The following is a 25,624-nucleotide window of genomic DNA, read 5'->3' on the forward strand; positions in this document are numbered from 1 at the left end:
CGGAGACATGGGATGTTTCCTACAGCATCGGCCTGCGTGCACTGAACAGCCAGGAACGTGGTCTCTGTTGTATAACTTGGAAGCAAAAAAGTCACACACGTGGTATAGTCTTGGTTCATCGTATGATAAAAACATGTGTCGACTCCAGTTTGGAGAATGGCTTAACTCCAGCCAACATTCCCGTTTCTCACACAGGCTCCACGCGTGTTCCACGCCACGGGAGACCAGGCCAGAGGCCCTGGGACACATCTGCTCTGCAGAGCCAGGCTCTTGCATGGCAGCACTAATGAGCTGCAAAAGCAGATTAGCTGCTAATCCGAGGTGTGTGCTCAATTTCTCTCTTAAAATAAAGAATTTAAATATTCAAGCACTTCATTAACTTCAGAGGAGGAATATACAATTCCAAAGATACCTCAGAAGTAAATTTCGACCAATTCAGAAAGCAAAGATACCTTGAAGAGAATTAGTCTTGGGCAAATTTAAAACTTTCCAAGAATAGCATATAATATAAATACCTCTTCTTAACCAGGAATAGACTATGTACACAAGTTCTTCACTGAGGCAAGGATTTTAGGATCTTTGCCAGTAAAAATGGGACAGGATTTCAGTCCTTCTTGGAGGAAAAATGGCAAGTCAGAAGTGAATATAGATTGTAGGCATGGGTTGCTGTGTTCCGGGCTTTAGAACACAGGCTGTGTGAATTCCACACTGAAGATTGGGCTTGGAAAAACAAGCAGCTCTTTGATGTTCTTTTTTTATTACTGTAATTGAGAAACTAGGGTAGCTCGGCATGCGTCATTCACTGGTACCTTTGTACATGACTCAGACAATACAATTTTAAGGGAATTGGGCAGTTGAGGGGACCTTTTTTTCCTCTCTGTTTTAACTCATAAGATGCATTTGATGACTTAATGCCTGGTAAATTGAAGTTCAGCTGTTCATTAAGGACGTGCAGCTGATGGTCCGTGAGCATCAGGCAGCCGCAGCGCCGCGTGCTGCCGTGGTCCCAGGCCACTCCTGCGCCGGTGGATTTGCGTTGCAGTTCCCAAGGGTGAGCCGGGGAGCTGCAAGGGTAGCGATCCTAGCAAAGTCACCCGAAGACAGACCCACACACGCATAATCACGCAACGTGTCGTGAAAAATCAGACGGGACACAAAGCCTCATGCAGTGCAGTGCGTGTGTGCGGCCCAGCTGTTAAGAAGAGACAAAGTTCCCCGTTTGGAGCTCTAAGGACTGAAGGGGGTTGGGGCTGGCCCCAAGGCATCGGGGTGCTTGTGCGTGGGATTTATCAGTGCCTTCTCTGAACGTCCAGAAGAGACAGAAGGTCCCACGAGGCAGAGGGCTCCTGAGATGGGGAGAAGGAAGAGCACGGGCAGCGCATGCGCTAGGAACACGGCCGCATCCTACCCTGCGGGAGCTGTCGGGAGGTTTTTGTTCTGAGGATCCCCGTGCCGTTCATGTTCAGCAGCGAGTGAGGTGTGCGCTGCTTTCTTACACGTATCCAAAACCAAATTCTGCCGGGTGGCCCCTCACATGATCTCGGGGTGACAAACAAGCTTCCGATTCCAGAGGAAGCTCTTTCAGTGCTCTGTGAGAAGCGTAATATATGGGAAATGAGTTCAATTAAAAAGGAAAGCTGCGCCAAGGGGAAAATTTGCCCACCAAAAGTCTGTCACAAAATATGAGTTGTTATTATGGCTAAATTTAAAAATTGCTGTCAGGCTGCTCTGAGTGGCGTTAATATGGTTGTTTAGGGCCGTGCACATTCAATTATTAACTGCCGTGATACAAAGCCATTAATTCTGCTGGGTTTATATACTTTTATGTAAAATGCTTCTACTGCAGGGATTTTCAGGCAGCTGTGTCTGTACAAAGCCTCCTCTTTCGAGCAGGAATTGGAAGAATTTTGTATTGCATGGAGCAGGAGGCCAGACGGCTACATGGAAAAGCATGAGAAATGATATCAGTGTCTTGGCAAAAACGCTCCAGAGTGATTTATGGAGAATACTTCTAAGAGCTTCCTTAAAACCCTGTGGAAAGCATCAGTTTGAAGGGTGGAAAGGCAAATGGCTTCCCCTCAAGGAGAACATGGAGCTGAAAACATGGGCTAAATTACACTGTGCTGTTGGGTTCACGTCTGGGGGTTAAGTTTTTTCTGCCGTGACCTAAGAGCACCAATGCCAGTCCCTGCATTTTGCTCTTTCTCCTCCTGTGCCCAATTTTCTTAGGTGAGGGAGTTGCAGGTGATGGGCAAAATGAGAGCTTTTTGCATTGTCCCAGTGTGGGGAGGCTGCTTGCAGCCTGGAGTAGCTCAGACTTGGCAGCAAGTTCCTCATATTTGTGCTTTAAATAAAAGCTGCTATTTCTCATCACTCTTTCTGACCCCGAAGCAGTGAAAACAATCTGTTCTCGCTGTGAAACACTGAAGCTGTGTGGAACGGGAACAAATATAAATACAGTTATATGTTATAAATCTGTGAAATATTATGAGGGAAAATTAACTAGAAGGAAAGTCTAGAGCAGAGGCGGAGATGGCCGGAATGCTGGTGTTTCTCAGTTGACAAAAGGCCTTGGGTTTGGGAAATGGGCTACGTGGTTCCATGGCGGAGGGGAAACAACAGTTAGAAATAAAGAGTTAATGTTTATAAACTGAGAAATGGAAAAGTCAGGTGGTTTTAGAATAGTGTAAAATTGGTATAAAACTCAATCCAGGGCTTTAGGACCTTCTGGAACAAATCCGTGGCTGGAAAAGCTCCAGGACTCCGCGGCGCTGAGGGATGTCTCCGAGTGGAGCACAGAGACCCTTCGGGAGGGCAGGGCAGGGCAGGGCCGGCCCGGGGTCGGATCCAGGGCCCTGCTCCAGCGCTCCCAGCCGAGGCCTGGACTCGTGGAGCGGTGCCGTTGCCCACAGCTCACGTGTGGGCCAGGTCAGAGCCGCGACAGACGTAGCGTGCGGTAAACACGGGGGCACTGCAGCTCTTCCTGTGGGCGTCCATTATCAAGAAGAGCGCCCCAACCAGCAGCTGTTGATAAGAGGTTGACGTGAAGTGTTATTGAGTCCAAGCATTGCACAAAGAGTGTGCAGGGATGCAGGAGCAGAGGGGCTGGTGGGATTCTGGAGGGGCAAGTGGGAGAAGCTGGAGTGGAACCTCGGGGTGTTACGGTGGCGAGACAGGGGCACACCTTGCATACGGGTCTGGTGCAGACAGGCTGAATAAGGTCCTGAGAAAATGATGAGGCTGCACAATGTTTGATAAAGTAACACACAGAGTGTACAGGTTGTGCACAACATGGAAATGACCTCTTAAACATGTCTGCATTAAAAATAATGATTTGCTTTTTCATCTATAAGGAACACACAAAAATGCACAGATTCTTTATGCTGCAAACTTGGGCTTTTCACAGCATTCATGGGATTTATTACACGTATTTCATTGGTGATTCTGATGACTGAATTAGTTTGCCCATTACCTGCTGGACAGCTCATTAATTTTTCCCTGAACACTTTTTTTCCCCTCCTAGGTTTATGATGAATGTGACTTGGGAAGGTAAAGACTTGTCCTTCACAGCAGATGGCTATCAGGCACATCCCCGGCTGGTGGTGATCGTGCTGAACAACGAGCGCCAGTGGGAGAAGGTGAGTGAGAGCTGTGGGTAAGAGAGGCGAGAGGGCACGGGGAGAGCTGCTGCAACCTACCAGTGACCAGTGGACAACTAGTGTCACGGATGGCAGTAATGACCCTCTGCTGGAACAGATTTGTCACAGCAGTTCAGAAAAGGTAGTTTTACCTTATTCTGTTTACCTCTTCTAAGTAGATGTAAGGAGTTCAGCGGAAAAAGCAGTGTATCTGTGAAGATCTGACACGCAGATTTTGGACAATTCTTTGAAGCACATTTTGCATTTCTTCTCACAATTTAGTAAAATAAAATGGATGACTGAAAAATTTCCTGAACTTAAGTCTTAGTTACTTAAATTTGCATGCTTTGCACAGACAAACTCTGTCCAGGAGTCCTTCAAACAATTCTATTGTTTTCATATTTTTTTATAGATGATATATATATATTTGCAAACTGGGAAATCATTTTTGAATTGGAGGTTAATCCATATAAAGTATGCCTATAAATGTCCAGAATCTAGACTTTATTCTTCTCGTAGGCAAGTGATCTCCATAAATCCCTGTATAGTCTAAAAGGAAAATGTACTCTCCAGAGTGAATAGTGTTATTTGCTTTGATGTAGTAAAGAGGCAGAGTGCAGTAACCCAGGGTCAAGGCCAGGATAGGGCTGAGCCTCCAAATTTTCCCTGTTAAAAATGAATTTACTGTGGCCAGCTTCTGCTGCCCGTTTTCATGCATTTGAAAAGAATGGGAGCATCTTACTTTTGTGTGCATGGTATGAAGACATATATATTTTAGATCCTACTGGGAGGGTTAGTAATAAGAGAAAGTTTGTCCTGGGCATTTTTTCTTTTTTTAATACTGTCGCATCAGCTTGTGATTCCTTTGTCTCTGATGTTTTGCAGGTTATCTGAGGTCTTGTGGTTTAAGAACAAAGAAACTTGGAAAATGTTTACAATTTGAAAACCTGTATATTCTCCCTTTTTTAAAATTGTTATTTAAAAAAATCACATAAAATGTGATCCTGGGTTATGAAATTTGCTGCTGAAGTCTAGATATTCTTTTGCCTCTGTCAATCTCTTTCTGTTTTAGAATCCCATAAAATGCTAAGCATGACTCTATAAGACTGCTAGGCACCTAATGACATCGAATAATAACGATAAAATAAGAATTACTTGAGGATATCTAAGTAAATATGCTAGTCATTCAAAAACATAAAATGTAGCCCTAGATTATGCTGTGCGCTCCTTGACGTGCATTTGATGCAAATTTAATTCTCTGGATAAATTTAATCCTGTCTAAATGTGCCAGTCTGAATCTTTGGAGGAACCTTTTGCTCAGTAACTGTTACGAAAATTTGTTATCCTATTTTAAAATTCTGTATATTATATATAACGTTCTGCAGGACAATAATCTACTGCATGGGCAACATTAGTATGGTGCACCAAAGGGAGAAAATGGTTAAAGATGGAGTCCACATCCTCATGGAATCAAGATTTCATACCACAGAACCATGGAAGGTTCATCTTGAACCTTCTGTTAAGAGACTGCTCAAAGGACAAGGAGAAGTTGAAGTCTGTGAAAAAACGAGCTCATAAGAGCACAGAGATGCGCAGTGCTGGCTGTGGGAGCACACAGTGTTTCGGAGCAGCAGCGCTCTGCGCCGCCATCCTTGCGTGCTCTCTGCGGCCCTTTCCATGTCCCTTATCCCTGAGCACATTTCCTCTTCCTTCTCTTTGATTCTCCCTCCTTGCGTTGCGTTCTGCTCAGTTTGAAGTCCATTTAGGTTGGAGATGATCTGAGACCTAATGTTCCCTGCTTTGCATTTCGGGATGGATCCCTGCTTTTACTTGCAATTACACCATTTGTAGGAGGGTCACAGGCTTGCTGCATTGAGGTCTGATTAGATATCCTCACTCCTACATGGAAAACAAGCATCCTAGCATCGAGTAACATGATTCACTTGTGTGAAAAGCTGATAATGCAGCAGTCTGCTAATCCTTGTAACTAATGTACATGGAAACTGCAAGTAGTTATTTTATTATTTATTTAGTCAGTCTTCTGCTGAAAATACAAGATTTAATTTGAAAACTCAATTCACTTTCCTTTGCCTTTAATATAATAATCTGCTTTTACTCGAATACATTTTTCCCTTGGTCTCAAAATTGACTCAAGACTTGAGGTCACGGCAAATCCATTAAACCATAGAGGAAGAGCATACATCTTCCCCCAGGAAAGCAAGTTCCTTTCTCCTTTACAAATGACCCAACATCAAAACTTTAAAATGGAAACTTCCCACAGAAATGGTGTTGACTGAGAGATTTGTCCCATATCTGCTTCTGAAAAGAGCGGGTTGGCTGATAATAGTGGGGAGCCTGCAGATCACTTCTGGGCATGTTCAGCGGCATCCAGCGAGGTGTTTTGACAGATCCTAACGCAGCTGCTCAAACTTCTGCCGGGAACGATCAGAGTCTTCGTGCTAATCTTGACAGGCAAAGGGGCTGCTCTTCACAGGCAAGAGATTTTTAATAAGACAAGTCGAATGTGCGTATTTCAAGAAATGTGGTAAATTTGCCAGAAGCAGCAGTGTTGTCCAAGCAGCAGCAAAGTGTTGCAAGCTCCGCGGGAACCTGGGCAAGGCAGCAGGAGCAGTGACATGTCCCCAGGGTCCCTGTCCCCATGTGGGGTGCCTCCTTCAGCCCCCTTATCATCACTCAGGTTCAAACTTCATGGTCCTTTTTTTCCTTTCTTTCTTTTTTCTTTAATGTGGAAGATTAATCAGAAGTAAAACCTCTCCAACCAATATGAAAATTGCACATTGGAATATAATTAGCAGTGGCTAAATTAGACCAACGCAGGCACTCTAATTAGCTGTGCATATCATATATGTTAAACAAGGTTGGGAATGCTGTATTGCAATTGAAGTGAGTTTTACACTTGTAAAGATGAGTACCAAAATAAAAATAATTTTCACTGGTCCTACTGGGTAGGTACGGATAAAATTGCCGTTATCGCCTGTATTTGCTTCTCTTTATTGAAAGAGATAGTCTAATTTTGGCCCTGGCTGCAGTTGTAGTTTAAAGTTTGTGTTTTTCTTCACCCTGGTGAGGGTACGTGCTTTTCCAGCGGCCCAGTGGCCATCGCAGGATTATGGCAACCTGTTGGTGTAGGGAAGGAGATGAGGGCATGCCCTCTCCTGTGGGGAAAAAAAAAATCCATGAAATTTGGGGCAGAATCTTTCCAAAAGAGAATTCGATTGCCCTTTTTCCAGACGAATCCCAGTTTCCATATGTCACTGTGGCTGAATCATCAATCTAATTAGGAATGACAGAAAGTTATCAAAAACCCGGGGATGTTTTGTGGCATTTCCGCGCAGCAGAATAAAGGTTATTTGAGGCTGGTGTTTGACAGCTCCGTGCCAGAGCATGGCTGCATTTTTGAACATTTTTCTCAGCTTGACTATTCTGTTGGAAAGATGTTTGCTTTACAGATACCCACTAGTGTGTTTATTACTTTCAACTTCACCCTAACATAGGTTTGCTTTCTCCCCCCAACCCCTTTTTAATCTAGCAACAGAGATACTGTAGTGTCTGTGGAAAAGGAGCTTATTTTCCTTTTTAATTTCTCCAGTAATGTTAATTGCATTCTTTGGAGTATCAGCAGAAAGCAAGCTCTCTTTCCAGACCCACTTTTATGCTCTTTGCACTCTATGCATGCTTTTCTATTCTCCATAGCTCTATTTAATACACACTGTAACTAAATGTACTTAATTGGGTTTAAGGCAGGGGTATAAATCTAATTTTCAGACCTGTCTTTGAACTACTCATAGTTCTGTCTTTCACCTTGCCTGATCCAGAAGCCAAATGTTCCTTCTCTACTTAATCGTCAAGCAAATGGATTAAAAAAAAATCAATGAAAAAGAGATGTTAAAGACTGTACTTTAGAAAAATAGGTAGATTTTTGCTGTGTACTACCTGTGCCAAGGGGATGTGAGATCCCCATGTGATATCCCCGCCCGGCACATGGGTGCAGGTGATTTACCCCTACGTGGGGAATGAGCTGAGATATTCCTGGCATGCAGGAATGCCAGGAATGTTGCATGATGGAAGGGAGGCAAGAGGTAGTGAGAAAACTGCCTTGATTTGTGTACAGCTAAATGTGCTGTCGCTGGAGGGAGCCCACCAAGGCCAGGGGTTGCAGCCGCTGGTGGCTCTACTTTGCGTGCAGACATATGGGCCGGCCGCCCGAGCTCGCTACACCGGGCTCTATGGGAAGCTCTGAATGTTTCCATTTTGTTTGGAGGGAAAAAAAATTCAAATTCCCATTAATCTGCAACCCAAAGAAAAAGAAAGGGGACTGGGCTAGTTGAGATTTTTTCTTCTGAAATTTATTTCAGTAATTTAGAGTGTTTCTGGATAGCAGTTCTAGAACAACCTTTCCCTATTTAGAAGCTTTTAATGTGGAGTGTTCGATGTCTTTTGGAATCTCCCTCCCAAGGCCGCTTTCCGAACGTGCAGTGCGATGGGGAGAGCTGTTTCCTTTCAGGAAATGAGGGCAATGGGAATCATCTCCAGGGATTTGCAGACAGGATCGCCGTCTGGCCGGCACCTGGGGTGTTTAACCCCGCTCGTGGCCTCCTGTCCCCGGGCGGCCGCTCGCGCTGCCTGAGGCACGGGGAGGCCGCGGGCAGCGCACCCTGTCTGAGCGGGCTTGGTCGGTGGTCACCACGCTCTGCTTGCTGCTTCTGCCTTGGGAACGAGTTGCCTCCTAACATCTGCTTTTAGAAGGTAAAACTCCTAGTAGGGCTTTCTCTTGTCCTTCACATTTAGTACTAGAACCAGTATAGATATTGAGCTTTGATATTGTCACAGTCCTGTACTTTGCTCTACGCAGGCTCCTTTGGTTTTGCAGGCTGATTCAAATTCATCAGATGATAGCTGATTTTTTCAAAATTAAACCATAATGAATCACAAAATTATACCATTAGCATACTTAGAGGAAATCTAGGAAGACCAAGCTGCAGCTCATCAATGTGTAACAGCAGCACCTTTGGTTTCTGTTTGGTGGTGTTGTCTTCCTATTACTAACAGCTTCACGTAGCCTGCATCACAGCAGTGACTTCAGATTTCATGATTTTTTTTATCCAGCTTGCTATAAAAGGTCATTAAATCTTAGTTAGATGTTAAAGTTGAGAGACAATTCTGGGGGCATGTTTTTCTTTCAGTTGAAGCTGCTGTGATGCTTACCACAAAGACCTAACTTTGCATTGTGGAAAGGTAACTTGTGCCATTTTAATTAGTTATTTGGGCTTTGAAGAAGTTTTTTGCAGTTGTATGCGAAGACTGTAGACCAAACGCAAAGCTAACATGTTTCCCATATTTGAGGCTGGTAGTTTAAATTGCAGATTTGAATTTTTTATACTTGGTGAACAACCTGCTTAGTTTTTCAGTTTTGCATTGTGCTCAGGTATTTGTAGCTAAACAATGTTCAAATGAGCAAAAGCTGTCTTTTTTATTTAATATTTTTCTTTGAGGTCCTTAGTAGGGTTTCAAACTGTGAGTAACTTTTCATCTTATGCCCACCCTCCAGAATGTGTATACCTGCGTATACATATACATTTTCAAAACATAAAATTTAATTCATTAATCTGTTGAGAGTTCTTACTCTCATTTGGAGGTTTTTACCAAAATCATACAATATCAAGTGCATTCTAGCATTCAACTTGTTTGTCAATAACATTATAAAACATTGCATAAAGGAACTCTATGTCTGTGATACCAATTTTAGTAAGCATGGTAGCATAAGACACCTTCATCTCAAGCCTATATGTTGGACATGTTTAGAGGATGCCCTTTCTTAGTTCATCTCTGTCACAAATTCTTACTGTTTCTCAAGAATCTTCTATATTATATTCATAAACGAACTGTGTAGAAGTGACTGTGAATATTGTTATAACTTCAGATTTTTGTCCTAAGCAGTGTTCAGGTTTTTTGGCATTACAGCTTTGGCTAGTCTTCACAGCAGCCAGCATATGCCCTAGTTTCTGTACCTGAAAAACAGGGTTTCTGTGAGTTGTCCAGCTGGCAGGGGAAGTGCTGTTGCTTTAGTTCTAAGGGCAGTGAGGAGCTGGTAGGACTGCTAGCAATCTGGCAAGGCTGCCAGAGTTTGCCTGTATGTACATTTTTCCCTCTCCAAAATAGTTATCCCTAAAGCACTGCAAAATATTTTTTAATTGAAATTGTATTGGTTGTCCATACAGAAATCTTTTCTGAGAAGACTCTTCTTCAAATAACCGGTAATCTTTTTAGCTTTTATAAAAAAATGACATCAGAGTTTGGAAATATCCTTTCCTTATCTCACTTGAGAGAGTATAACCAAACTGTTGAATAACTGCTTCACAGTGAATAAAATTCAGTGTACGCCTTATGGTAAATATGAAAACCATCATGATTATTTTGGGTGAAAGTACGTGCTGCTCTTTCAGAGGTAGCAGTTAAAACGGGAAGTTTAGGTGAAATTAATTCCTTTACATGAATGAGGAGCTGGTGGGGCTTTGATACTTTGGTTCAATATGTCACAGTTTTAGTTTCGAGGAAGCCCTGGTTGGGGCTGCGAAGGTTGGGGCAGCTTTGGTGATGGTGGAGCTCAGTATCCTCAAGGGAGGGAACAAGGCTCTGCCTTCCACATTTGTATAAAACTAAACTCTTGTCCTGCCTTTAAAACAAATGAGTATGAAAGTAGCGATGTCCCCATTCCAAACCACTGCTGGAAGACAGACGGAAGCGCAGCACCCCACAGCAGAGTGATGGAAGTGGAAATAGCGAGTAAAGATGGAAACTCTTCACTTAGGATGCGTCCAGCACTTGCAGCACAGCAATTACAACATCTGTGCTAACCATTTCTTAATTAGAACAGACAAAATCTGGCATGAACATTTCCCAAACTACAAGAATGGCCTGAAGGCCTTTCTGATGACTGTCCTTCCCCATTTGGGGAAGGATACGACAAGTTCCATTTGGGGAAGGATATGTCCAAGTGAACTTGGACGACAAGTTGACCAAGAGGCAGCAGTGTGCTCTTGTGGCCAAGAAGGCCAATGGGATCCTGGGGTGCGTTAAAAAGAGCGTCTCCAGCAGGTCGAGGGAGGGGATCCTGCCCCTCTACTCAGCTCTGGTGAGGCCACATCTGGAGTATTGTGTCCGGTTCTGGGCTCCACAGGACAAGAGGGATGTGGAGCTGCTGGAGAGAGTCCAGCGCAGGGCTACAAGGATGATCAGGGGCCTGGAACATCTGCCCTACGAGGAGAGGCTGAGGGAGCTGGGCCTGTTCAGCCTGGAGAAGAGAAGGCTGAGAGGGGACCTGAGCAGTGTCTAGAAGTACCTCAAGGGAGGCAGTGAGGAGGATGGTGCTGGCCTCTTTTCAGTGGTGGCCACCAACAGAACTAGAGGTAATGGCCACAAACTGAAACACCAAAAGTTCCACAGGAACTTAAGGAAAAATTTCTTACCAGTGAGGGTGACAGAGCACTGGAACAGGCTGCCCAGAGAGGTTGTGGAGTCTCCTTCTCTGGAGATCTTCCAAACCCGCTTGACGCAGTCCTGTGCCACGTGCTCTAGGCGACCCTGCGTGTGCAAGGGGGTTGGACTAGATGACCTCTACAGGTCCCTTCCAACCTTCAGCATTCTATGATTCTATGATTTGCCATTCTTAGACCCATCAGCAAGGTTTGCTCCAAGCTATTCTGCCATTTTTTTTTCTTCTACCACCCTTCATGACACTGAGATTTTTCTCTTTTTTCTTTGTCGTGCTTCCTGCCGCTGAGGTCTGCTCACAGCAGTGGGACGGAGGGGACCAGAGCCGCGGCCGTGTCCTTCGCGCGCTGCCTCAAGCTGGGGAAGCCGCTTGGCAGTGGCGGGGTGCAGGGTGTCTCTGGTCAGAGAGAGCCAGGCAAGGTCTGAGGCTTTGGTTGCTTTCTAAGGAAGGTAACAACGAGGGAATGTTGGGATACATCCACTGAATGCCACAGATAGATACAAACCTGGGACCAAATTTTTGAGACTCGCTCACCACAAGCAATTTTTCTATAGATGCAACTGTTAAAGGGAATTAGCATTTCCTTAAATTCAGCTTTTTAAAAATGTCCCCGTTGTGAGAACAGAAATGTGGCAGTTACTCCAATTAAAATTTGGAAAGAGGGTCATGATTCTTCACTGAACAAGAGCACAGCAGTTGTATTTTTGGCAGGGCAGGATGAGCTCACGTTCTGGCGAGCTGCCCGTGCTCCTGCTGCTCCGCGTGAACCGAGGCTGCAGCACGAAACTGGTTTTCTTGCAAAAGCCTCATCTGTTGAACTGGGTTAAACCTGGTACTCAGACTAAGTGGTATGCAGGAGTCCTGCGCCCAGTGCCTGCCCGCTTAGCTAGGAATTCCTAAATCCCTTGAGAAGCTTTGAGTTTGGAACTTTAATGTATAGAGATTTGGCATTTTGGGGTCTTAAAGCTTAGCAACATATCTTGCCTTATAGACATGAGGGAGAGCAAACCTCAGATGGACCCGCTTGTGTGTTTCCATAGACAGGAATGGGTGTAAATCCGGGTCCTCAGGAGCTGCCGCAATTAGTTTTTAAGCCTCCGGAAGACAAAGCAGGTGACAGTTTCTTAGGCTTCTTGGGACTGCGTGTCTACCTGTAGTGTACTGCTAATTTCAGACTGTTTTTTCTTGGCAAAACAAGTATTTTCTCAGTCTCATGATTATGTTCTAATTTGTCTTGCTCAAGTAACTGAGGAATTATTATTTGTGTTATAAATTTTGTGACTTGCTAGCTAGCTCATTTGTATTGTCTGTCATTGCTAGTCAGGTAAAATAGATAAAACATGCAATTAGATTTATAGATCCAAAGTACTTGAGCACAAAATGGTAACGTTTGCAAAAATTTTTATCATTTACGAATCATTAACTGCTTGCTGGTGCTCCGGCAGCTGAAAAAGATGTGGGCTAATTTAGGAGGAAAAATTATGACAGTAAATAGCTAGAAATGTTTCGTTTAAAGAGGGCTGTGCTTTCTTTCATTCCCTCTAAGTACATACTTACTTTCAGGATTGAGATTTGCTCCATGACTTTGAGATTATTTTATTTCAGTACCTTTCAGATTATTCGGCATGAATTAAGACAGAATAAAACACATTGCTTCTACTGAGGACTAAAGCACATGTGTTTGTAATGTGTGTGTACATAAAAGCTGTGTCCCTGGCCTGTGGCAACTGTCTTGCAGTATCGTGTCACTTGGCGTTAGCTCCATTGGTGCAGACCACGCAGGTAGCAGCAGCCCGTGTCCCTTGGCCTTTCAGGTGGGCAAGTGGGAGAACCACTCGCTGAGCCTCAAGTACTCGGTGTGGCCGAGGTACAGCTCCTTCGCGGACAGCGCCCCGGACGACAACCACCTGAGCATCGTCACGCTGGAGGAGGCTCCCTTTGTCATCGTGGAGGACGTGGATCCCCTAATGGAAACGTGCCAAAAGAACACCGTGCCCTGTCGCAAATTTGTCAGAATTAAGTGAGTAAATACACCATGGTGCCTTCTTTTTTTGAGTTCAAAAAATATATATCCTTTTGTTTCCCTATTTCCCTATCACCTCGTTAATTCCCATTTCATTCCTTGTATGGTTGCTGCATCTTGCTTTGTTTTTGCCTTTGGTATTTTTATTCCTGAGCCCTTTTCCCTTCTCCACACAGTAGGCTTTTCTTTGTACATGTTTCTCCTTTTAATAAGTTGGAAGGGAATCAAGTCCACTTTTGGTTAAATACATGTAAATCACAGTGAATTAATAACAAGATCATAAGTTTATAATAAATGCAAAGTCAACTAGAATTAGCCCTTTCCAGTCACATGGAGGAAGGTTGCCTGTTCTAAAATCAGATTTTTTAATGAGTCCTCTTTGAATTGTTTCCAGGTATATAGAAATGTACGTGCCGGCTAAAGAAATAATCACTAGTTTAATTGCTCTGTAGTTTTCAAGTAATCATTAGAAGTCAGTGGAAAAATTCTCGACGTGTATTTATCAGTATTGCTGAGGCCATTCTGTGCTTCTGTCTACACATTTCTGAAATGGATATAATAATTGCAGTTCTTTAATTGAGCAGGTGTTAGCAGATGTAGTCTATGTAAGCAAAGATTTCCACAAATAATTATTTTAATAATAGAGAGAAGCCTCGTGTTTATGCAGCAGTTGTTTAGATGAGAAATATCTCAGAATTCAATTGTATTACTGAATCACTAAACACAAAATCAGAATAAGATTAGTGAGAACTACAAACACCATATAGAGCATCCTGGGGATTAATCCTGCTCTGTTCAGAAAAACATAGTCCCTCGTAAGTATATAATAGTATAGAGGATACCATCTGTAAACAGAACAAATCAGAAGACTATTACACTAGGCTCTGTATGCAAGTAACTGTTTTCACCTCGGAAAACTACAGAAAGTTGTGTACGATATGCTGAAAATCGCTGTTGTGGTTCTGTTTTTCACAGTTGATATGTTTGCCTCTCTTGTGTGTTGGCAGCAACTCAACTAATGAAGGGATTAACGTAAAGAAGTGCTGCAAAGGATTCTGCATCGATATCCTGAAGAAGTTGTCCAAAACGGTCAAGTTCACATACGACCTGTATTTGGTGACTAATGGGAAGCATGGCAAAAAGGTCAATAATGTGTGGAATGGAATGATTGGGGAAGTAAGTTCTGTTAGGTAAAAAAGCCTCTTACGGAAAAACGTCGCGCTGTTTGTTTTTACGGCCCTCGGAGCGGGATCTCCTCCGGAGTAACGGCGGCCGTGTCTCTCTGTGGACTAGGTGGTTTATCATCGGGCCGTCATGGCCGTGGGATCCCTCACGATCAACGAGGAGCGCTCTGAAGTGGTCGACTTCTCCGTGCCGTTCGTGGAGACGGGGATTAGTGTCATGGTGTCACGGAGCAACGGCACAGTTTCACCGTCTGCGTTTCTAGGTATGAGTGGCTGACCCTTTCGGATCATTTAGTTGTGCTCTACAGAGCTGGGCGGGTTTCACTGCTCGCTAACGGCGACACTGTGTTGGCAAGTTGCTGTAAATTTTGGAATTATGTTTGAAGTCTGTATAGTGCTGGAAGGTGCTAGCACAGGTTGAAATACTGCTGGCTTCAGATATGGTAGTTGGAAAGCAAATACCAATATTTTCCTTATTTAAAAAACAGTCTTGAAAACCTGCTTCTGGAAAAACAACTTCTTCAAGTCAGATCTAGTTATTCTGGTTTAGTCGGTAATCATTTAATCTCTTTTTAACGCTTAAGTTCACAAAATAGTAATAAAAAATCCTTTTAGAGTAATTAAGAAAAGGAAGTTTCATTATAATTAAAATAGATGTGACAGTGCTAAACTGACAACAGATGTTGGTGCCTTCCGTGCTGAACACCACAACACTGCACTGGAGACAGCAGAGCATTTTCTCCATCTCTCCTTTCAGGTGGGATGACGATGTTTATTGAAAAACAAAGATCATTTTCCAGATCTCTCGTGAAACATTTTAGTATCCCCATGTCCACTGAGTCAGCAGCGCGTCACCGATCATACACTTCTCTTTAGATTGCTGAGTGCAAGTTCTTCACTTCCACTGAAATCACATAGAGTCGCTGAGGAGCTGGTTGTTGTTGTAGTAGCAGCTATGGTTGGGCAAGTAATTGGATTTTTTTTGCACCAAAATCATCATTTAACTGCAGTGCTTATTTTTCATAAAGGTACATTACGAAGCTGAAGCAATAGCTAATAAATGCAACATCAAGTGAGTGATCAAATAGCTTCCCAGAGCCGCTGACATATGAATAAGTTTTGTTGGTTGTCCTTCTAGGAAAATATTTGGATGGTTGTTTCTCATTTCTGTAAGCTATCGACTTGTACAGATAAATCACCCTTAAAATTGTAGGTGCCGGATACTGAAATTTGAATTTGGACTATCAGTCTGGTGCTGCTTTCCAAAATGTGCTCCTAAGTGCAGTTGATTTTTGTTTGCTGTGGACTCTGCTTATCTCTCAAAAACCTGCTTACAGCTACAATCAAAGCAGGCACCGCTTTTGCGCTTTTCACAGCAGCATAGTTATTAGGTTTCTAAAATATATTTAGTCTTATTGGTTTACTTGGACATGCATAGGATTTTAAATAAAAAAATAACCCCTGTCTTATAAGGTGCTGTACAATAGCGTTACTTTTGAAGAAATCTGATTTACTGCACCAATAAATCAAGTCTGTGCTCTCAGAACTGTGTTCTATCTTTTTTTTTTTTTTTTTTTTACTTAGGCAAAACTGTCACTGGACTCGAATTAACTGTTTATTCTGATCAGGTGTGAGTCAGGTAGCAAAGTGCTTTGCTGTGCAAAATGCCATGAGGCAGCTAACTGAATTAATTCAAAGATAGGTTTTGTTTTAAGTGAATGCATAAAAATAGAGCTGCCTTGCATAATTGTTTTAAAAGATAGAGAAATGTGAAATATGGCCAAATAACATTGATTATAATTCATATCTGGTTTTGCTGGGTTATTTTGATGCGCACAGACAAGCGCAGGGTTTTGTCTGAGCTGGATCCAAGTCCCCCACAAGCCGAGTAGCTGCTCCTCGCTGTTCGCTGCATTCTGTTTCTGACGTGGGTGTCTTCTCTAAATGATAATCTTTGTCTGTGCTAAAACATTTCATATCTTACCAAAGTTCATATATACCAGATCCACAGATACATTTCTAAAGATTCCACAGATGCTTCATTCAGCTTTATTTAGAAGCAAGCAAACAAAATGAAGGAAACCCAAATCCCAATCTCTGGGTGTCTGAGACCACGAGAGCTCACAGGTAAAGGCAGGGTTTGTCTTTGGAGGTGTGTGCAGAGTAGGAACTGTGCATCTATATTAATTTTGTAAGGTTTTTTGATAAAACTCAAAAATTGTGCAGTAACTCCTCTTGGTCAGGGCTCGGCATTCTCCCTTGTCAGCCATCTGAAATGTGCATTGGCTACTCACATACTCATATCAACTCACATACTCATGTTTTTCTCTTGTATTTTAACCCTGTACAATAATTGCTTATAAAACCTGGTGTTTGTCTGAGGGAAAAATTTCTTTGTGAGTCAAACAAGAGTGTTGAATGCATGTATTGATCTATATACTATGACAGGAAAATCAACTTAATTATTCATTTGTTTTTGTGCTTGTTCAAATTTCCTACTTGCTATTCTAAATAGCTTTTTATTTTGCTTTTTCTTCTTTTAATTTTCTACTTCCTTACATGTTTGCTTAAATTATTAAAGACCATTTTGCTTTGACTTGTTTATAGCTCAGCTTTTCTGCATTGTCTTGTTTGCCCTTCGCCTCGTTTGGATTTTGACACATTACTATTGGCATTTCTACACCAATGCTTTTGCTAAAAGAATTTTTGGAGCCTTTCCTTTTTTCTATGAGAATGCTGTAAAAATTGATAGTGCTGTGTCTGGTCTTCATGGAAATGCAATCAAATCATCACAGTGTTTTCTCCTTCCAGCTGGTTCATCAGATTTGGTGGATTCTTTTATTTTTTTTGTAAAATCTTCTATTTCTAGTTTGGCTTAAAACTTTCCTACTTTGTCTCTTTAGATGATCGAAGACACAAGTGAGACTTTTTGGATCTTGTTTTTTTCTAGCAAAGGTGACTGATCTTTTGAGATTTAGATGCCTGGGCACAAATGATTTCTTTTGCCACATGCATAGTTCCAGCTGATGCGTTCATGTTGACTCTGTCAATGTTCACATTGAGCTACATGTTCTCATTTTACCTCATCTCTCACTCATAATCATTTCCCGTGATGGTGACAATTTTCAGTGTTTTCTGCTCTTAATCTCACTCCATAAAAGTAAAAGGTTCCTATTTCTGTCATCACGTCGTGCTACCATATCCAGGCCTTTCAGTGGTTACTGCTTGTTCTGCTATTTGAAATGGCTCTTTGGTTTTCTCTTCTGAAAACCTGCTACTTTTTTTAATCATGGGTTTTTTTTCTACCTTTTGTGCTGATATTCAGTTTTCCTTAAATCCTCTTCCTGAGGGGCCTTGATTCAAAACTTACTCCCAGCTGAGGGCAGGCCATGCAAAGGGATGTGTTGGCCACTTGAAGGAACCACCACTGTCACCATCATGGAGATGGAAAAAAAACAGAGAAAAAAAATCCTGAAATGCAAATCTGGTGGTGAATGCAGGTGTTTGGCTTTTCTTCCTGAGACTTTCTGCTGGATGGAACCCTAGCAGAGCTGTTCTTTGGTTTACCAGAGGTCCTAATCGTACGCGTAGCTGCTCCTGCTTTGCTCCAGCCTCGCTGTAGCGGCTGCACCATTGTGTTGATAAATGGGCACACCCGTGGAAGCAGGATGCTTGCGAGCTGAGTAGGCTGTGGCTCCAGTTGGTATTAGCCACTCGGTGTCAGTTTTACGAAGACTTAAACTTGTGTGGAGTTGCAGCAGGTGGTTGTAGGTTTTCCTGCTTTTATTTTTTTAGTATTTTAGTACAACTCATCTCTGTGTGTGGATAGGTGGCTGGTTTCTCGAAGGGGGTTTGCAGAACGCCACGCGCTTGCCCGGCCCCAGCCGCGAGCACGGGGCTCTGCCACGACCGCTGCAATACTTGTGCTTGTGCCTGTGCTTCCCTGCAGAGCCCTTCAGCGCTTCCGTGTGGGTGATGATGTTCGTGATGCTTCTCATCGTGTCCGCCATGGCCGTCTTCATCTTCGAGTACTTCAGTCCCGTCGGATATAACAGGAACCTGGCACAAGGGAGAGGTAAGCTTTGCATTTTACACCCCCCCAAAGCTATAAAAAACAAGTGTTTTCTACTTGCTTTGCCCTCCACCTTTTAGGATAAACATGACAGACGAGCACAGCAGTAGGAGCAGCTGGGAAACTGTGTGGCACTTGGTTTAAAATGTGTTTTATGGAGCTTATGTCCTGGAGATGGTTGCAGGCTAATGGCTCATTGGTTTGGTGCCTGACAAAGGAAATTATCGTAATGATCAGATGATCTTAGGATTTGAATAAGATGGTAAATTTGTAAACACTGCCCAAAATGAAATTAATCTGTAGGAATAGACTGTATTGAGAAAAGATGTATTTAATATTACTCAGAGAATTTGTATGAAAGTCATGGCAGGGGAAAAAGTCATTTAGGGCAGTATTTAGACTTGTCCTGCTCAGTTTTGTGTCATGTCTTTGATATTTTAGTTCACTTAGTAAAGTCTAGAAGAACCTCAGTTGACTTTAATACCCGGCAGCTACTTACACTGAGGTAGGTTAATTATATTCAGAGGGGGGAAAAAGGCAGTGCTGTTAAGGAAAAACCATGAATCTGCTCATGGCCAAAATTCTTCTGTCTTAAAATAGCATGAAAATAAAATTGGCTTTACTCTTTTAATGTTGAGGGCCTGTGATTTCCATTGACTGCGGCCTGGTTTGACGCTGTTAGAAGCAGGAGTGTTCAACTCAAACACATGTCCGTGAGCACCCAGAAGAGCTTTGAGTCACTGTTCCCAAAAATAAATACTGTTCATTTACGAAAAGCGGAGTATTTAATAATCACTAGCGGTGCTAATCTATGAATAATGAGAAGCACTGTGATGAGGAAGGTGTGCATGCAGCAGGGAGGGCTCAGGGCTAAGCGGTTCTTTCCTGTGACACTGTGTGTGCCAGGCCTGGTGATGCGCAGCTACGGGTGTAGTGTGGCACTGTACCCTCCCCGCTGAGCTCCAGAAACTCCTCACAAATCCAGTCGCTGCTCGTAACAAACATGGAAAGTTTAAAATCAGTGGGAGTCTCTATTTAACTTTCTGCATTTCCTGGGCATTTTTTGTCAGATGGAGCTCCATGGTACTGCTGTTGCCATCTCCGGTGGCATAAGAAAACTTAGACTCTGTTTCCTTAGCATATACTTTTCTTATCATCGCTGCTCAGAAAATAACACATTAGCCAGGTATCACTCGATCTTAAATGGTCCTGGAAGGTAGTTCCATAAACCAAGAGCCAGCTGCACTTTGCAGCACTGCTGCAGAAAGGAAAGGAGCTAACCTGAGCTGCTGTGCTCGAGCGCATCGTGCAGATACTGCACTCTTCTAGCGAACGCTTCGACTGCAATGAGAGCATACACTAAGTGGGCCCACTTTGAGTTTATTCTTTCACAACATTCCCTTTAAATCCATTTTTTTCTTCAGTTACAAGTATTTCTGTTTATTCCTCTGTCTAGTAATAGCAAATAAATCCTGTATTTCATGGATACAAATTCTTATAAATCCCAGGAATAGAGAATCAGTTAAGGAAGTGTAATTAAATTTGATTTTTTCCTGTGGGTCCCTGGGGTGGAAGGAAGTTTCCAAGCTGACTGCACCTGAACTTCCTGTCTAAATTGCCATTTATTTGAAAAACAGATACTTGCAAAAAAGGTGGGATGATTCAGCCTCAGGAGAGTGTAACAGGTGACTAGCAGTGTGTGATGCCTGCCCTGAGTGCCTCCCCTTAGGTAAGGAGAGCCTTGCCTCTGTTTTCGGGGCTACAAAGTTCATGCTACAAATATGTCTTTATGTGTAACATTTATATATAAAACAAAGTCTTTGCTCATGCCCTCGAGCCACGCTCTGGGAAGAGGACAATATGCTGGCTGCTTGTTCTTGCCTTTGATTGATTCACAGCTGACTGGAAGGGGCAGTCGTGGCCCTTCAGGCACTGGGTGCGTTACCTGGGCTGGGTTTTTGCCTCTCATGGCAGCGTGGCTGAAGCCAAGGCCACGGGCGCAGTGTGTGCGAGGCGCCTTAGCCCGTGCTCTGAAAACCCTCCTGAGCTGCGTGCTCAGCTCCTGAGTGTCAACTTACTGATTGGTTTCTCTGGGTGGGGAGTTAGTTAAGTGGGAGTGAAATATCAATCCATTGTGGTCTTAAATATCCTTGTCTGAGGGTATGCAGTGTTAAAAAAGCATGATGTTGGAAGACTAGATATTACCAGAAATAGTTCGGGTGAGTAAATTACTTGAACTGAGTTCTTGAGTTTTGACTGCAGGGTTTTCCATTTTGCATGTTGGCTGGAGTAGAGGCTTGAAAGGGGCAATACTTTGCACATACCTTATTGCAAGAGACATAACACAGTTTGTATCTTTTCCAAACCTAAACCTGGGTTGTGTAGTTTTCATTTGTACCTTTGGAAGATAGTGGCCCATAGAAAACTGTTAAAATAATTTTTTTAACCAATGTGGAAATGTCATTACAATGGAGAGTGCCTGTGATAAATCCTTTGATTCCATTAGGAGTGCAGTAAGTACTGAAATATTTTTAACCCTGTCTTCGTGAATACTTTGTTGTTATTGTGTAGGGTATCTGCAACTAAAAAGACCTCTCCTTGCAATTACAGATCCCCATGGACCATCGTTCACCATCGGAAAGGCCGTGTGGCTGCTCTGGGGCTTGGTGTTCAACAACTCCGTGCCTGTGCAAAACCCCAAAGGGACGACTAGTAAAATCATGGTGTCGGTCTGGGCCTTCTTTGCTGTCATTTTCCTGGCTAGTTACACTGCCAACCTGGCTGCCTTTATGATCCAAGAGGAATTTGTTGACCAAGTGACTGGTCTGAGTGATAAAAAGGTAGGTCTGTGAACTCAGGAGAGCTCAGTCTCCGTTTCCCTGTTCTTTCTATCATAATAAATAGGCTGATTTTGCATATTGTTCTAGCTTTCTTCTGGATTAGGGGTGCTTTCCAGGGCCTTGTACCTTCCGGTGACTTTTAATCAATAGGTTTATAAATCATAATCCGTGCAATTAAGTTTTGTTTCCTGTGTGTGATGGCTTTGCTGTGGTGGTATTGCGCATCGCAGGTAAAGTCCATTTGCAAAATTATTGTTCTAAAAGAGAGGCACCAAGCACAGAAAGGGCACTGTGTTTTCAAGTTCATGCCCCACTATTTGCAAATGAAACTAAATATTAACATTCAGAAGAAATATTGAAATAGAAGATAGTGCGAGGGAGAATTTTTCAAGGGCTTTGTCTCAAGGGAGAAAATAAAGGAAGTTGTTATTCAGAAGAAGGGAACAACTCAAATAGCTTTGTGTCTGGTTTTGCTTTAACTGTTCTTTATGACTAAGCTTTGAGCCTTCTCTTGAATCATCACAGCATGAATTGCAAGCATGGCTAGAGGAAAGACGGATAAAAAGAAAACAAAATGATAGTACTTTTATGAAGTTATGTTTTAAGGAAACCTTTGGAAGAGTATGAAGTTTGTTTAAAAATACTTGTAAAATAATATACTTAATAAGAGCAGATAAAAGGTATTCTTCTCGTGAGGATTAAAAAGAAAGTAAAAAAACAGAAAAAAACAGAAAAAAAAAAAACAGAAAATGCCTTTGTGCCCTTCTCGGCGAGCACAGGCCGTTTTCCTGGGAGGTGCCGCCTTCGGCAGGGCTTGGCTTGCCCCGGGCCTGGGCAGCCGCCCCGCAGCCAGCGCCTTCCTCGGGCTCGCTGGTGTCTGTGCTCTGCACAAGGGACAACTTGATTTTCACAAAAAATACAATAAAAAGAGAAAAAATGGAATCATAAAATAGTGCTTGCTCTTGCACAGTCTTGTGTTCATTTATTTGATCTATGACCATTATTTCAAGTTCTTCGGAGTTTTGGCTGAAGCGTATAGAGATAAATCAGGAGATTTATCAGTCATCTTTTTCAAAAAGAGTCATCTTTTTCAAAACATTCTTCTAATTCTACACATTTTTGCCTTTTCTTGTCCTGAGATTGCTCACATTCTTAACATTTCAAGTAAGTAGGGACAATTGATGGGAATGTAATATGATTAATGTTAAATTATTTTTCTGCCCTCTTTGCTGTGTTGCTTCAGCACCCTGTTAATGGTAGAATAGTTCAAGAATTAATCAGGACAGTTTTTTTTGTGGATAAATGATCCTTGCTGCAGGCAAAGCACTTGTGGGCATGGACCTGCGAGAAGACAGAAGTGGGGATGGATAAAATTAATTTTAAAGAAGTAATATCTACAAGTTAAAGAATTTATTGAGAAGCTAATTTTTTTAAAAAATATGGAAGCAACTGGGGATTTAATAAAAGGCATCTTTCTGGTTAATTAAAATCTCCTGGCAGAGCATAATTTCAGTTCATAAACTTGAAGATTCCTATCTGTACGAGTTAATTTGGCCTGCAGTCAGCAACACTCTCTTGATAAAGCAGCTCATTTCTGTCCGTCCCCCACTCTTCCCTGTTGTCACACCGAGGAGCCAAGCCCTTTTGTCAAGGCTGCCCTGCACTGGCGTGTTCCTGGGCAGGGATGTTGGGGCTCTCTATCCAGCTTCAGGTGTGGTAGATCACCAAGGAAAAGAGAAGCCAGGAGAAAACCTTCCCTGAGCAGCCATCCGTGGCCCCCAGCATTCAGTAGCTTCCATGCAGGCAATGTAACCCTCGAGCATCACCTCTCTGCATTGCTGAACATTAAATGACATGATATTTACCCTTCTTTTTGGCTTTGAGACCTCCTGAGGGTTTCCTCCTCCTTCATGGCATTGCCAGTAGATTTTGGAATGCCACACCAGCTCCGTGTTGCCCAGAAAGAAACAGCACAGCCTGTGCTGAAGTTACGAGGGGTGGGTGTTCAGAAGATGAGAAGAAAATTATATTTTGACACCCTTGTATATGTGAAAGATTTTTAAAAGCTTTGTGTTCATAAAAAGTACAGAAAATGAGTCCAAAAGTATCCAGGAAAGCAGGTATTCATAGAAGCTGTTACTTTTGAGGCTATTATGCCATTTTTCATGGAAAGAAGTAATGGTGATATTAGGGAAGGAGAGCAGGGGAAGCCGTGAGCCGAGTTACCCTGCAGAGCTGCTGTCTGCTGCATCCCTCCACACAGCTGCGTTGGAGAACGGCCCCATGCGCACAGCGTTAGGGATTATTTGCAAGATTACAAGGTAACCTGACTGATGTCTTTTTATTAAAGACTACTTAGTTTTACAGGGTTCCTCAGTCTTCTTGTAGCGCTGTGTTTATTTTTATCTGCGATAAAATACACGGGACCTGCTCTGTAATTGCTTATGGCTCTGTCTGTGTCAGTCACGTGGAGTGAGGTCAAAAGGCAGCGGGATGCTGCATTCTGCAAGGGACCCTTTAAGCCCATTTCCCCTCTCCATGTCAATACGAGACCCTCGCAGGGCTTTTCCAGAGTTGGCAGACATGGGTATTGGTTGCTGTTCACTTAGTGGCAATTATGATCATAGTCTTGGAATTACTGAAAAGTCATAATTTTCTAAAACCACCCAAAATCAGAATGTCAATGCTTTCCATCTGCTAAAAGAGGAAGACTTAGAGTTCAAATGTGTTTTTTTTCTTTCCGTCACCCCAATCCAGCTGTAATTTCCATTAAAATTTGTGTTAGTGGAGGGAGAATACTTCCCATTTTCTTCTGTTTTCAGAATTCTTTTCATGGTTCCTTAAAATACCCTAGGGCAATAACTAACTGCTCTGAGTACCAACCTTTTTAGGCAAGCATGCAAATCATCCCATTAACTCAGTATTTAATATGTGCAAAAGATCGCGTTACTGACTTTAATGAAATTATCCTTTTTATTAAGGCAAAGGTAAAACAAACTCAAAGTAACAGGCCTGTTTTCTCAGCTGGACATACAGTATGCGAATCCTAGATGCTTCCGATGATTGGATTTTGTTACTCTGCACCACAGATCTCGCAGCAGGCGGAACATGAAAGACTTGGCTGGTCTCCCGAATATAGCAGCTCTCTTTGCAATTAGGATTCAAACAGGAGGCTTCTGCGTTAAATTTAAGGATTTTATTAACAGTAATTTTTTTTCAACATTTCACAAAGTGTCTAGGAAAAAAACTGCCTCCAGGTAGACATGATATATTTGAATTCCCATCATGGGGCTTCAGGGAAAATGAGTGTGTGTAGAGACTCAGCGCTGCTTTCTTTCCTCTCGTGCCTGCCATGCACGTCTCTCTTTGCAGTCGCAGAGCTTATGTGCTTCTCCAAGACATGTCAATTCTTAGAAGCTAAATTTAAAATTATGGATGACATCTTTATACGCCTTGAACACGTGCGCTAGTGCTAAAAAACAATTCAGACTTTATTTATTTATTTATTTGTTTTGCATTTGCAGGTTGCCTATGAGCAAGAGCAGTAACAGATAATGACTTCCAAAATTAATCTCAGTGTGACTGTTAATATTTGTTGGTTGAATGTGTGGTGCCAGGAAACTCCCGTTAATGGATGGTATTTGGAGCTATTTGTCTCTTTGAATTGTCAGTATTTGAAATCCATTTAAGAGTTATTTGCTTGCTTAAATTGCTTGCTATCCCCTATGGTCTTTGAATGAACAAGTCCATTTTATTAATCTCTGCTCTCCTGCAGAAATGTTTTTGTGTCACATAGATGTTCAGTTCAGAACTGGTACCTCGAGTCCTTCAGCCTTCCTGTGTGAGGATTCCTCCCCCCTGTCCAAGCAACTTCCACCTCTATGAATGTACTTGAAAAGTCAAAATTTTCAGACAAAATTTCGATTTAGAAACTGCCAAATCTCCACTGTGATCTTCCTGTTCCTCAGTTCTCCTGGGACACCCCAGTGTCAGGAGTCGAGCTTGCAGAAGCTGAATTTCCCCCAAAATGTCAACCACATGAACAGCAGCAGTTTGTACAGGTTTAAATATACTGTTGATTGCCTAAATTTCTTTTCTACAGTTCAGCCTATAGGAAAATTTGAAACACATATTAGGAGTCATCTCGGGAATTACTCAGGGAATTAATTATCTGTATACATAAATGAAGTTACTAGCAAGCTACAGCTGCATCAGTAGAATCTCTGAATGTTATTTGTTTTGCCTCAGTGCTGCATAGGAAACATGGAAAGGAGAGACCAAAGATAGACCGAAACCCATAACGAGGATGCAGGGTAATGTTAGGCTTTGGGTCAATTAGAATGTGGAAGGTAGA

General features: G+C 42.5%; 1 protein-coding gene across 2 annotated transcripts in view; it reads left to right on the forward strand.

Moving 5' to 3' along the window:
• GRIN2A (glutamate ionotropic receptor NMDA type subunit 2A) overlaps positions 1-25,624 on the forward strand; it is a 131,804-nt gene that overhangs the window by 76,564 nt on the left and 29,616 nt on the right. For both annotated transcript variants that reach the window (XM_010213296.2, XM_088524596.1), the window contains exons 4-9: positions 3,524-3,638; positions 12,966-13,171; positions 14,182-14,350; positions 14,468-14,621; positions 18,308-18,433; positions 21,041-21,270. In XM_010213296.2, coding sequence (XP_010211598.2) covers positions 3,524-3,638; positions 12,966-13,171; positions 14,182-14,350; positions 14,468-14,621; positions 18,308-18,433; positions 21,041-21,270 — 1,000 coding nt within the window. The remainder of the gene's footprint in view (positions 1-3,523; positions 3,639-12,965; positions 13,172-14,181; positions 14,351-14,467; positions 14,622-18,307; positions 18,434-21,040; positions 21,271-25,624) is intronic.

The sequence above is a fragment of the Tinamus guttatus genome, unplaced genomic scaffold (genome assembly GCF_059628265.1).
Source record: "Tinamus guttatus ecotype Peru unplaced genomic scaffold, ASM5962826v1 Tinamus_guttatus_pri_ptg000212l, whole genome shotgun sequence".
NCBI classification, from domain to species: Eukaryota; Metazoa; Chordata; class Aves; order Tinamiformes; family Tinamidae; genus Tinamus; species Tinamus guttatus.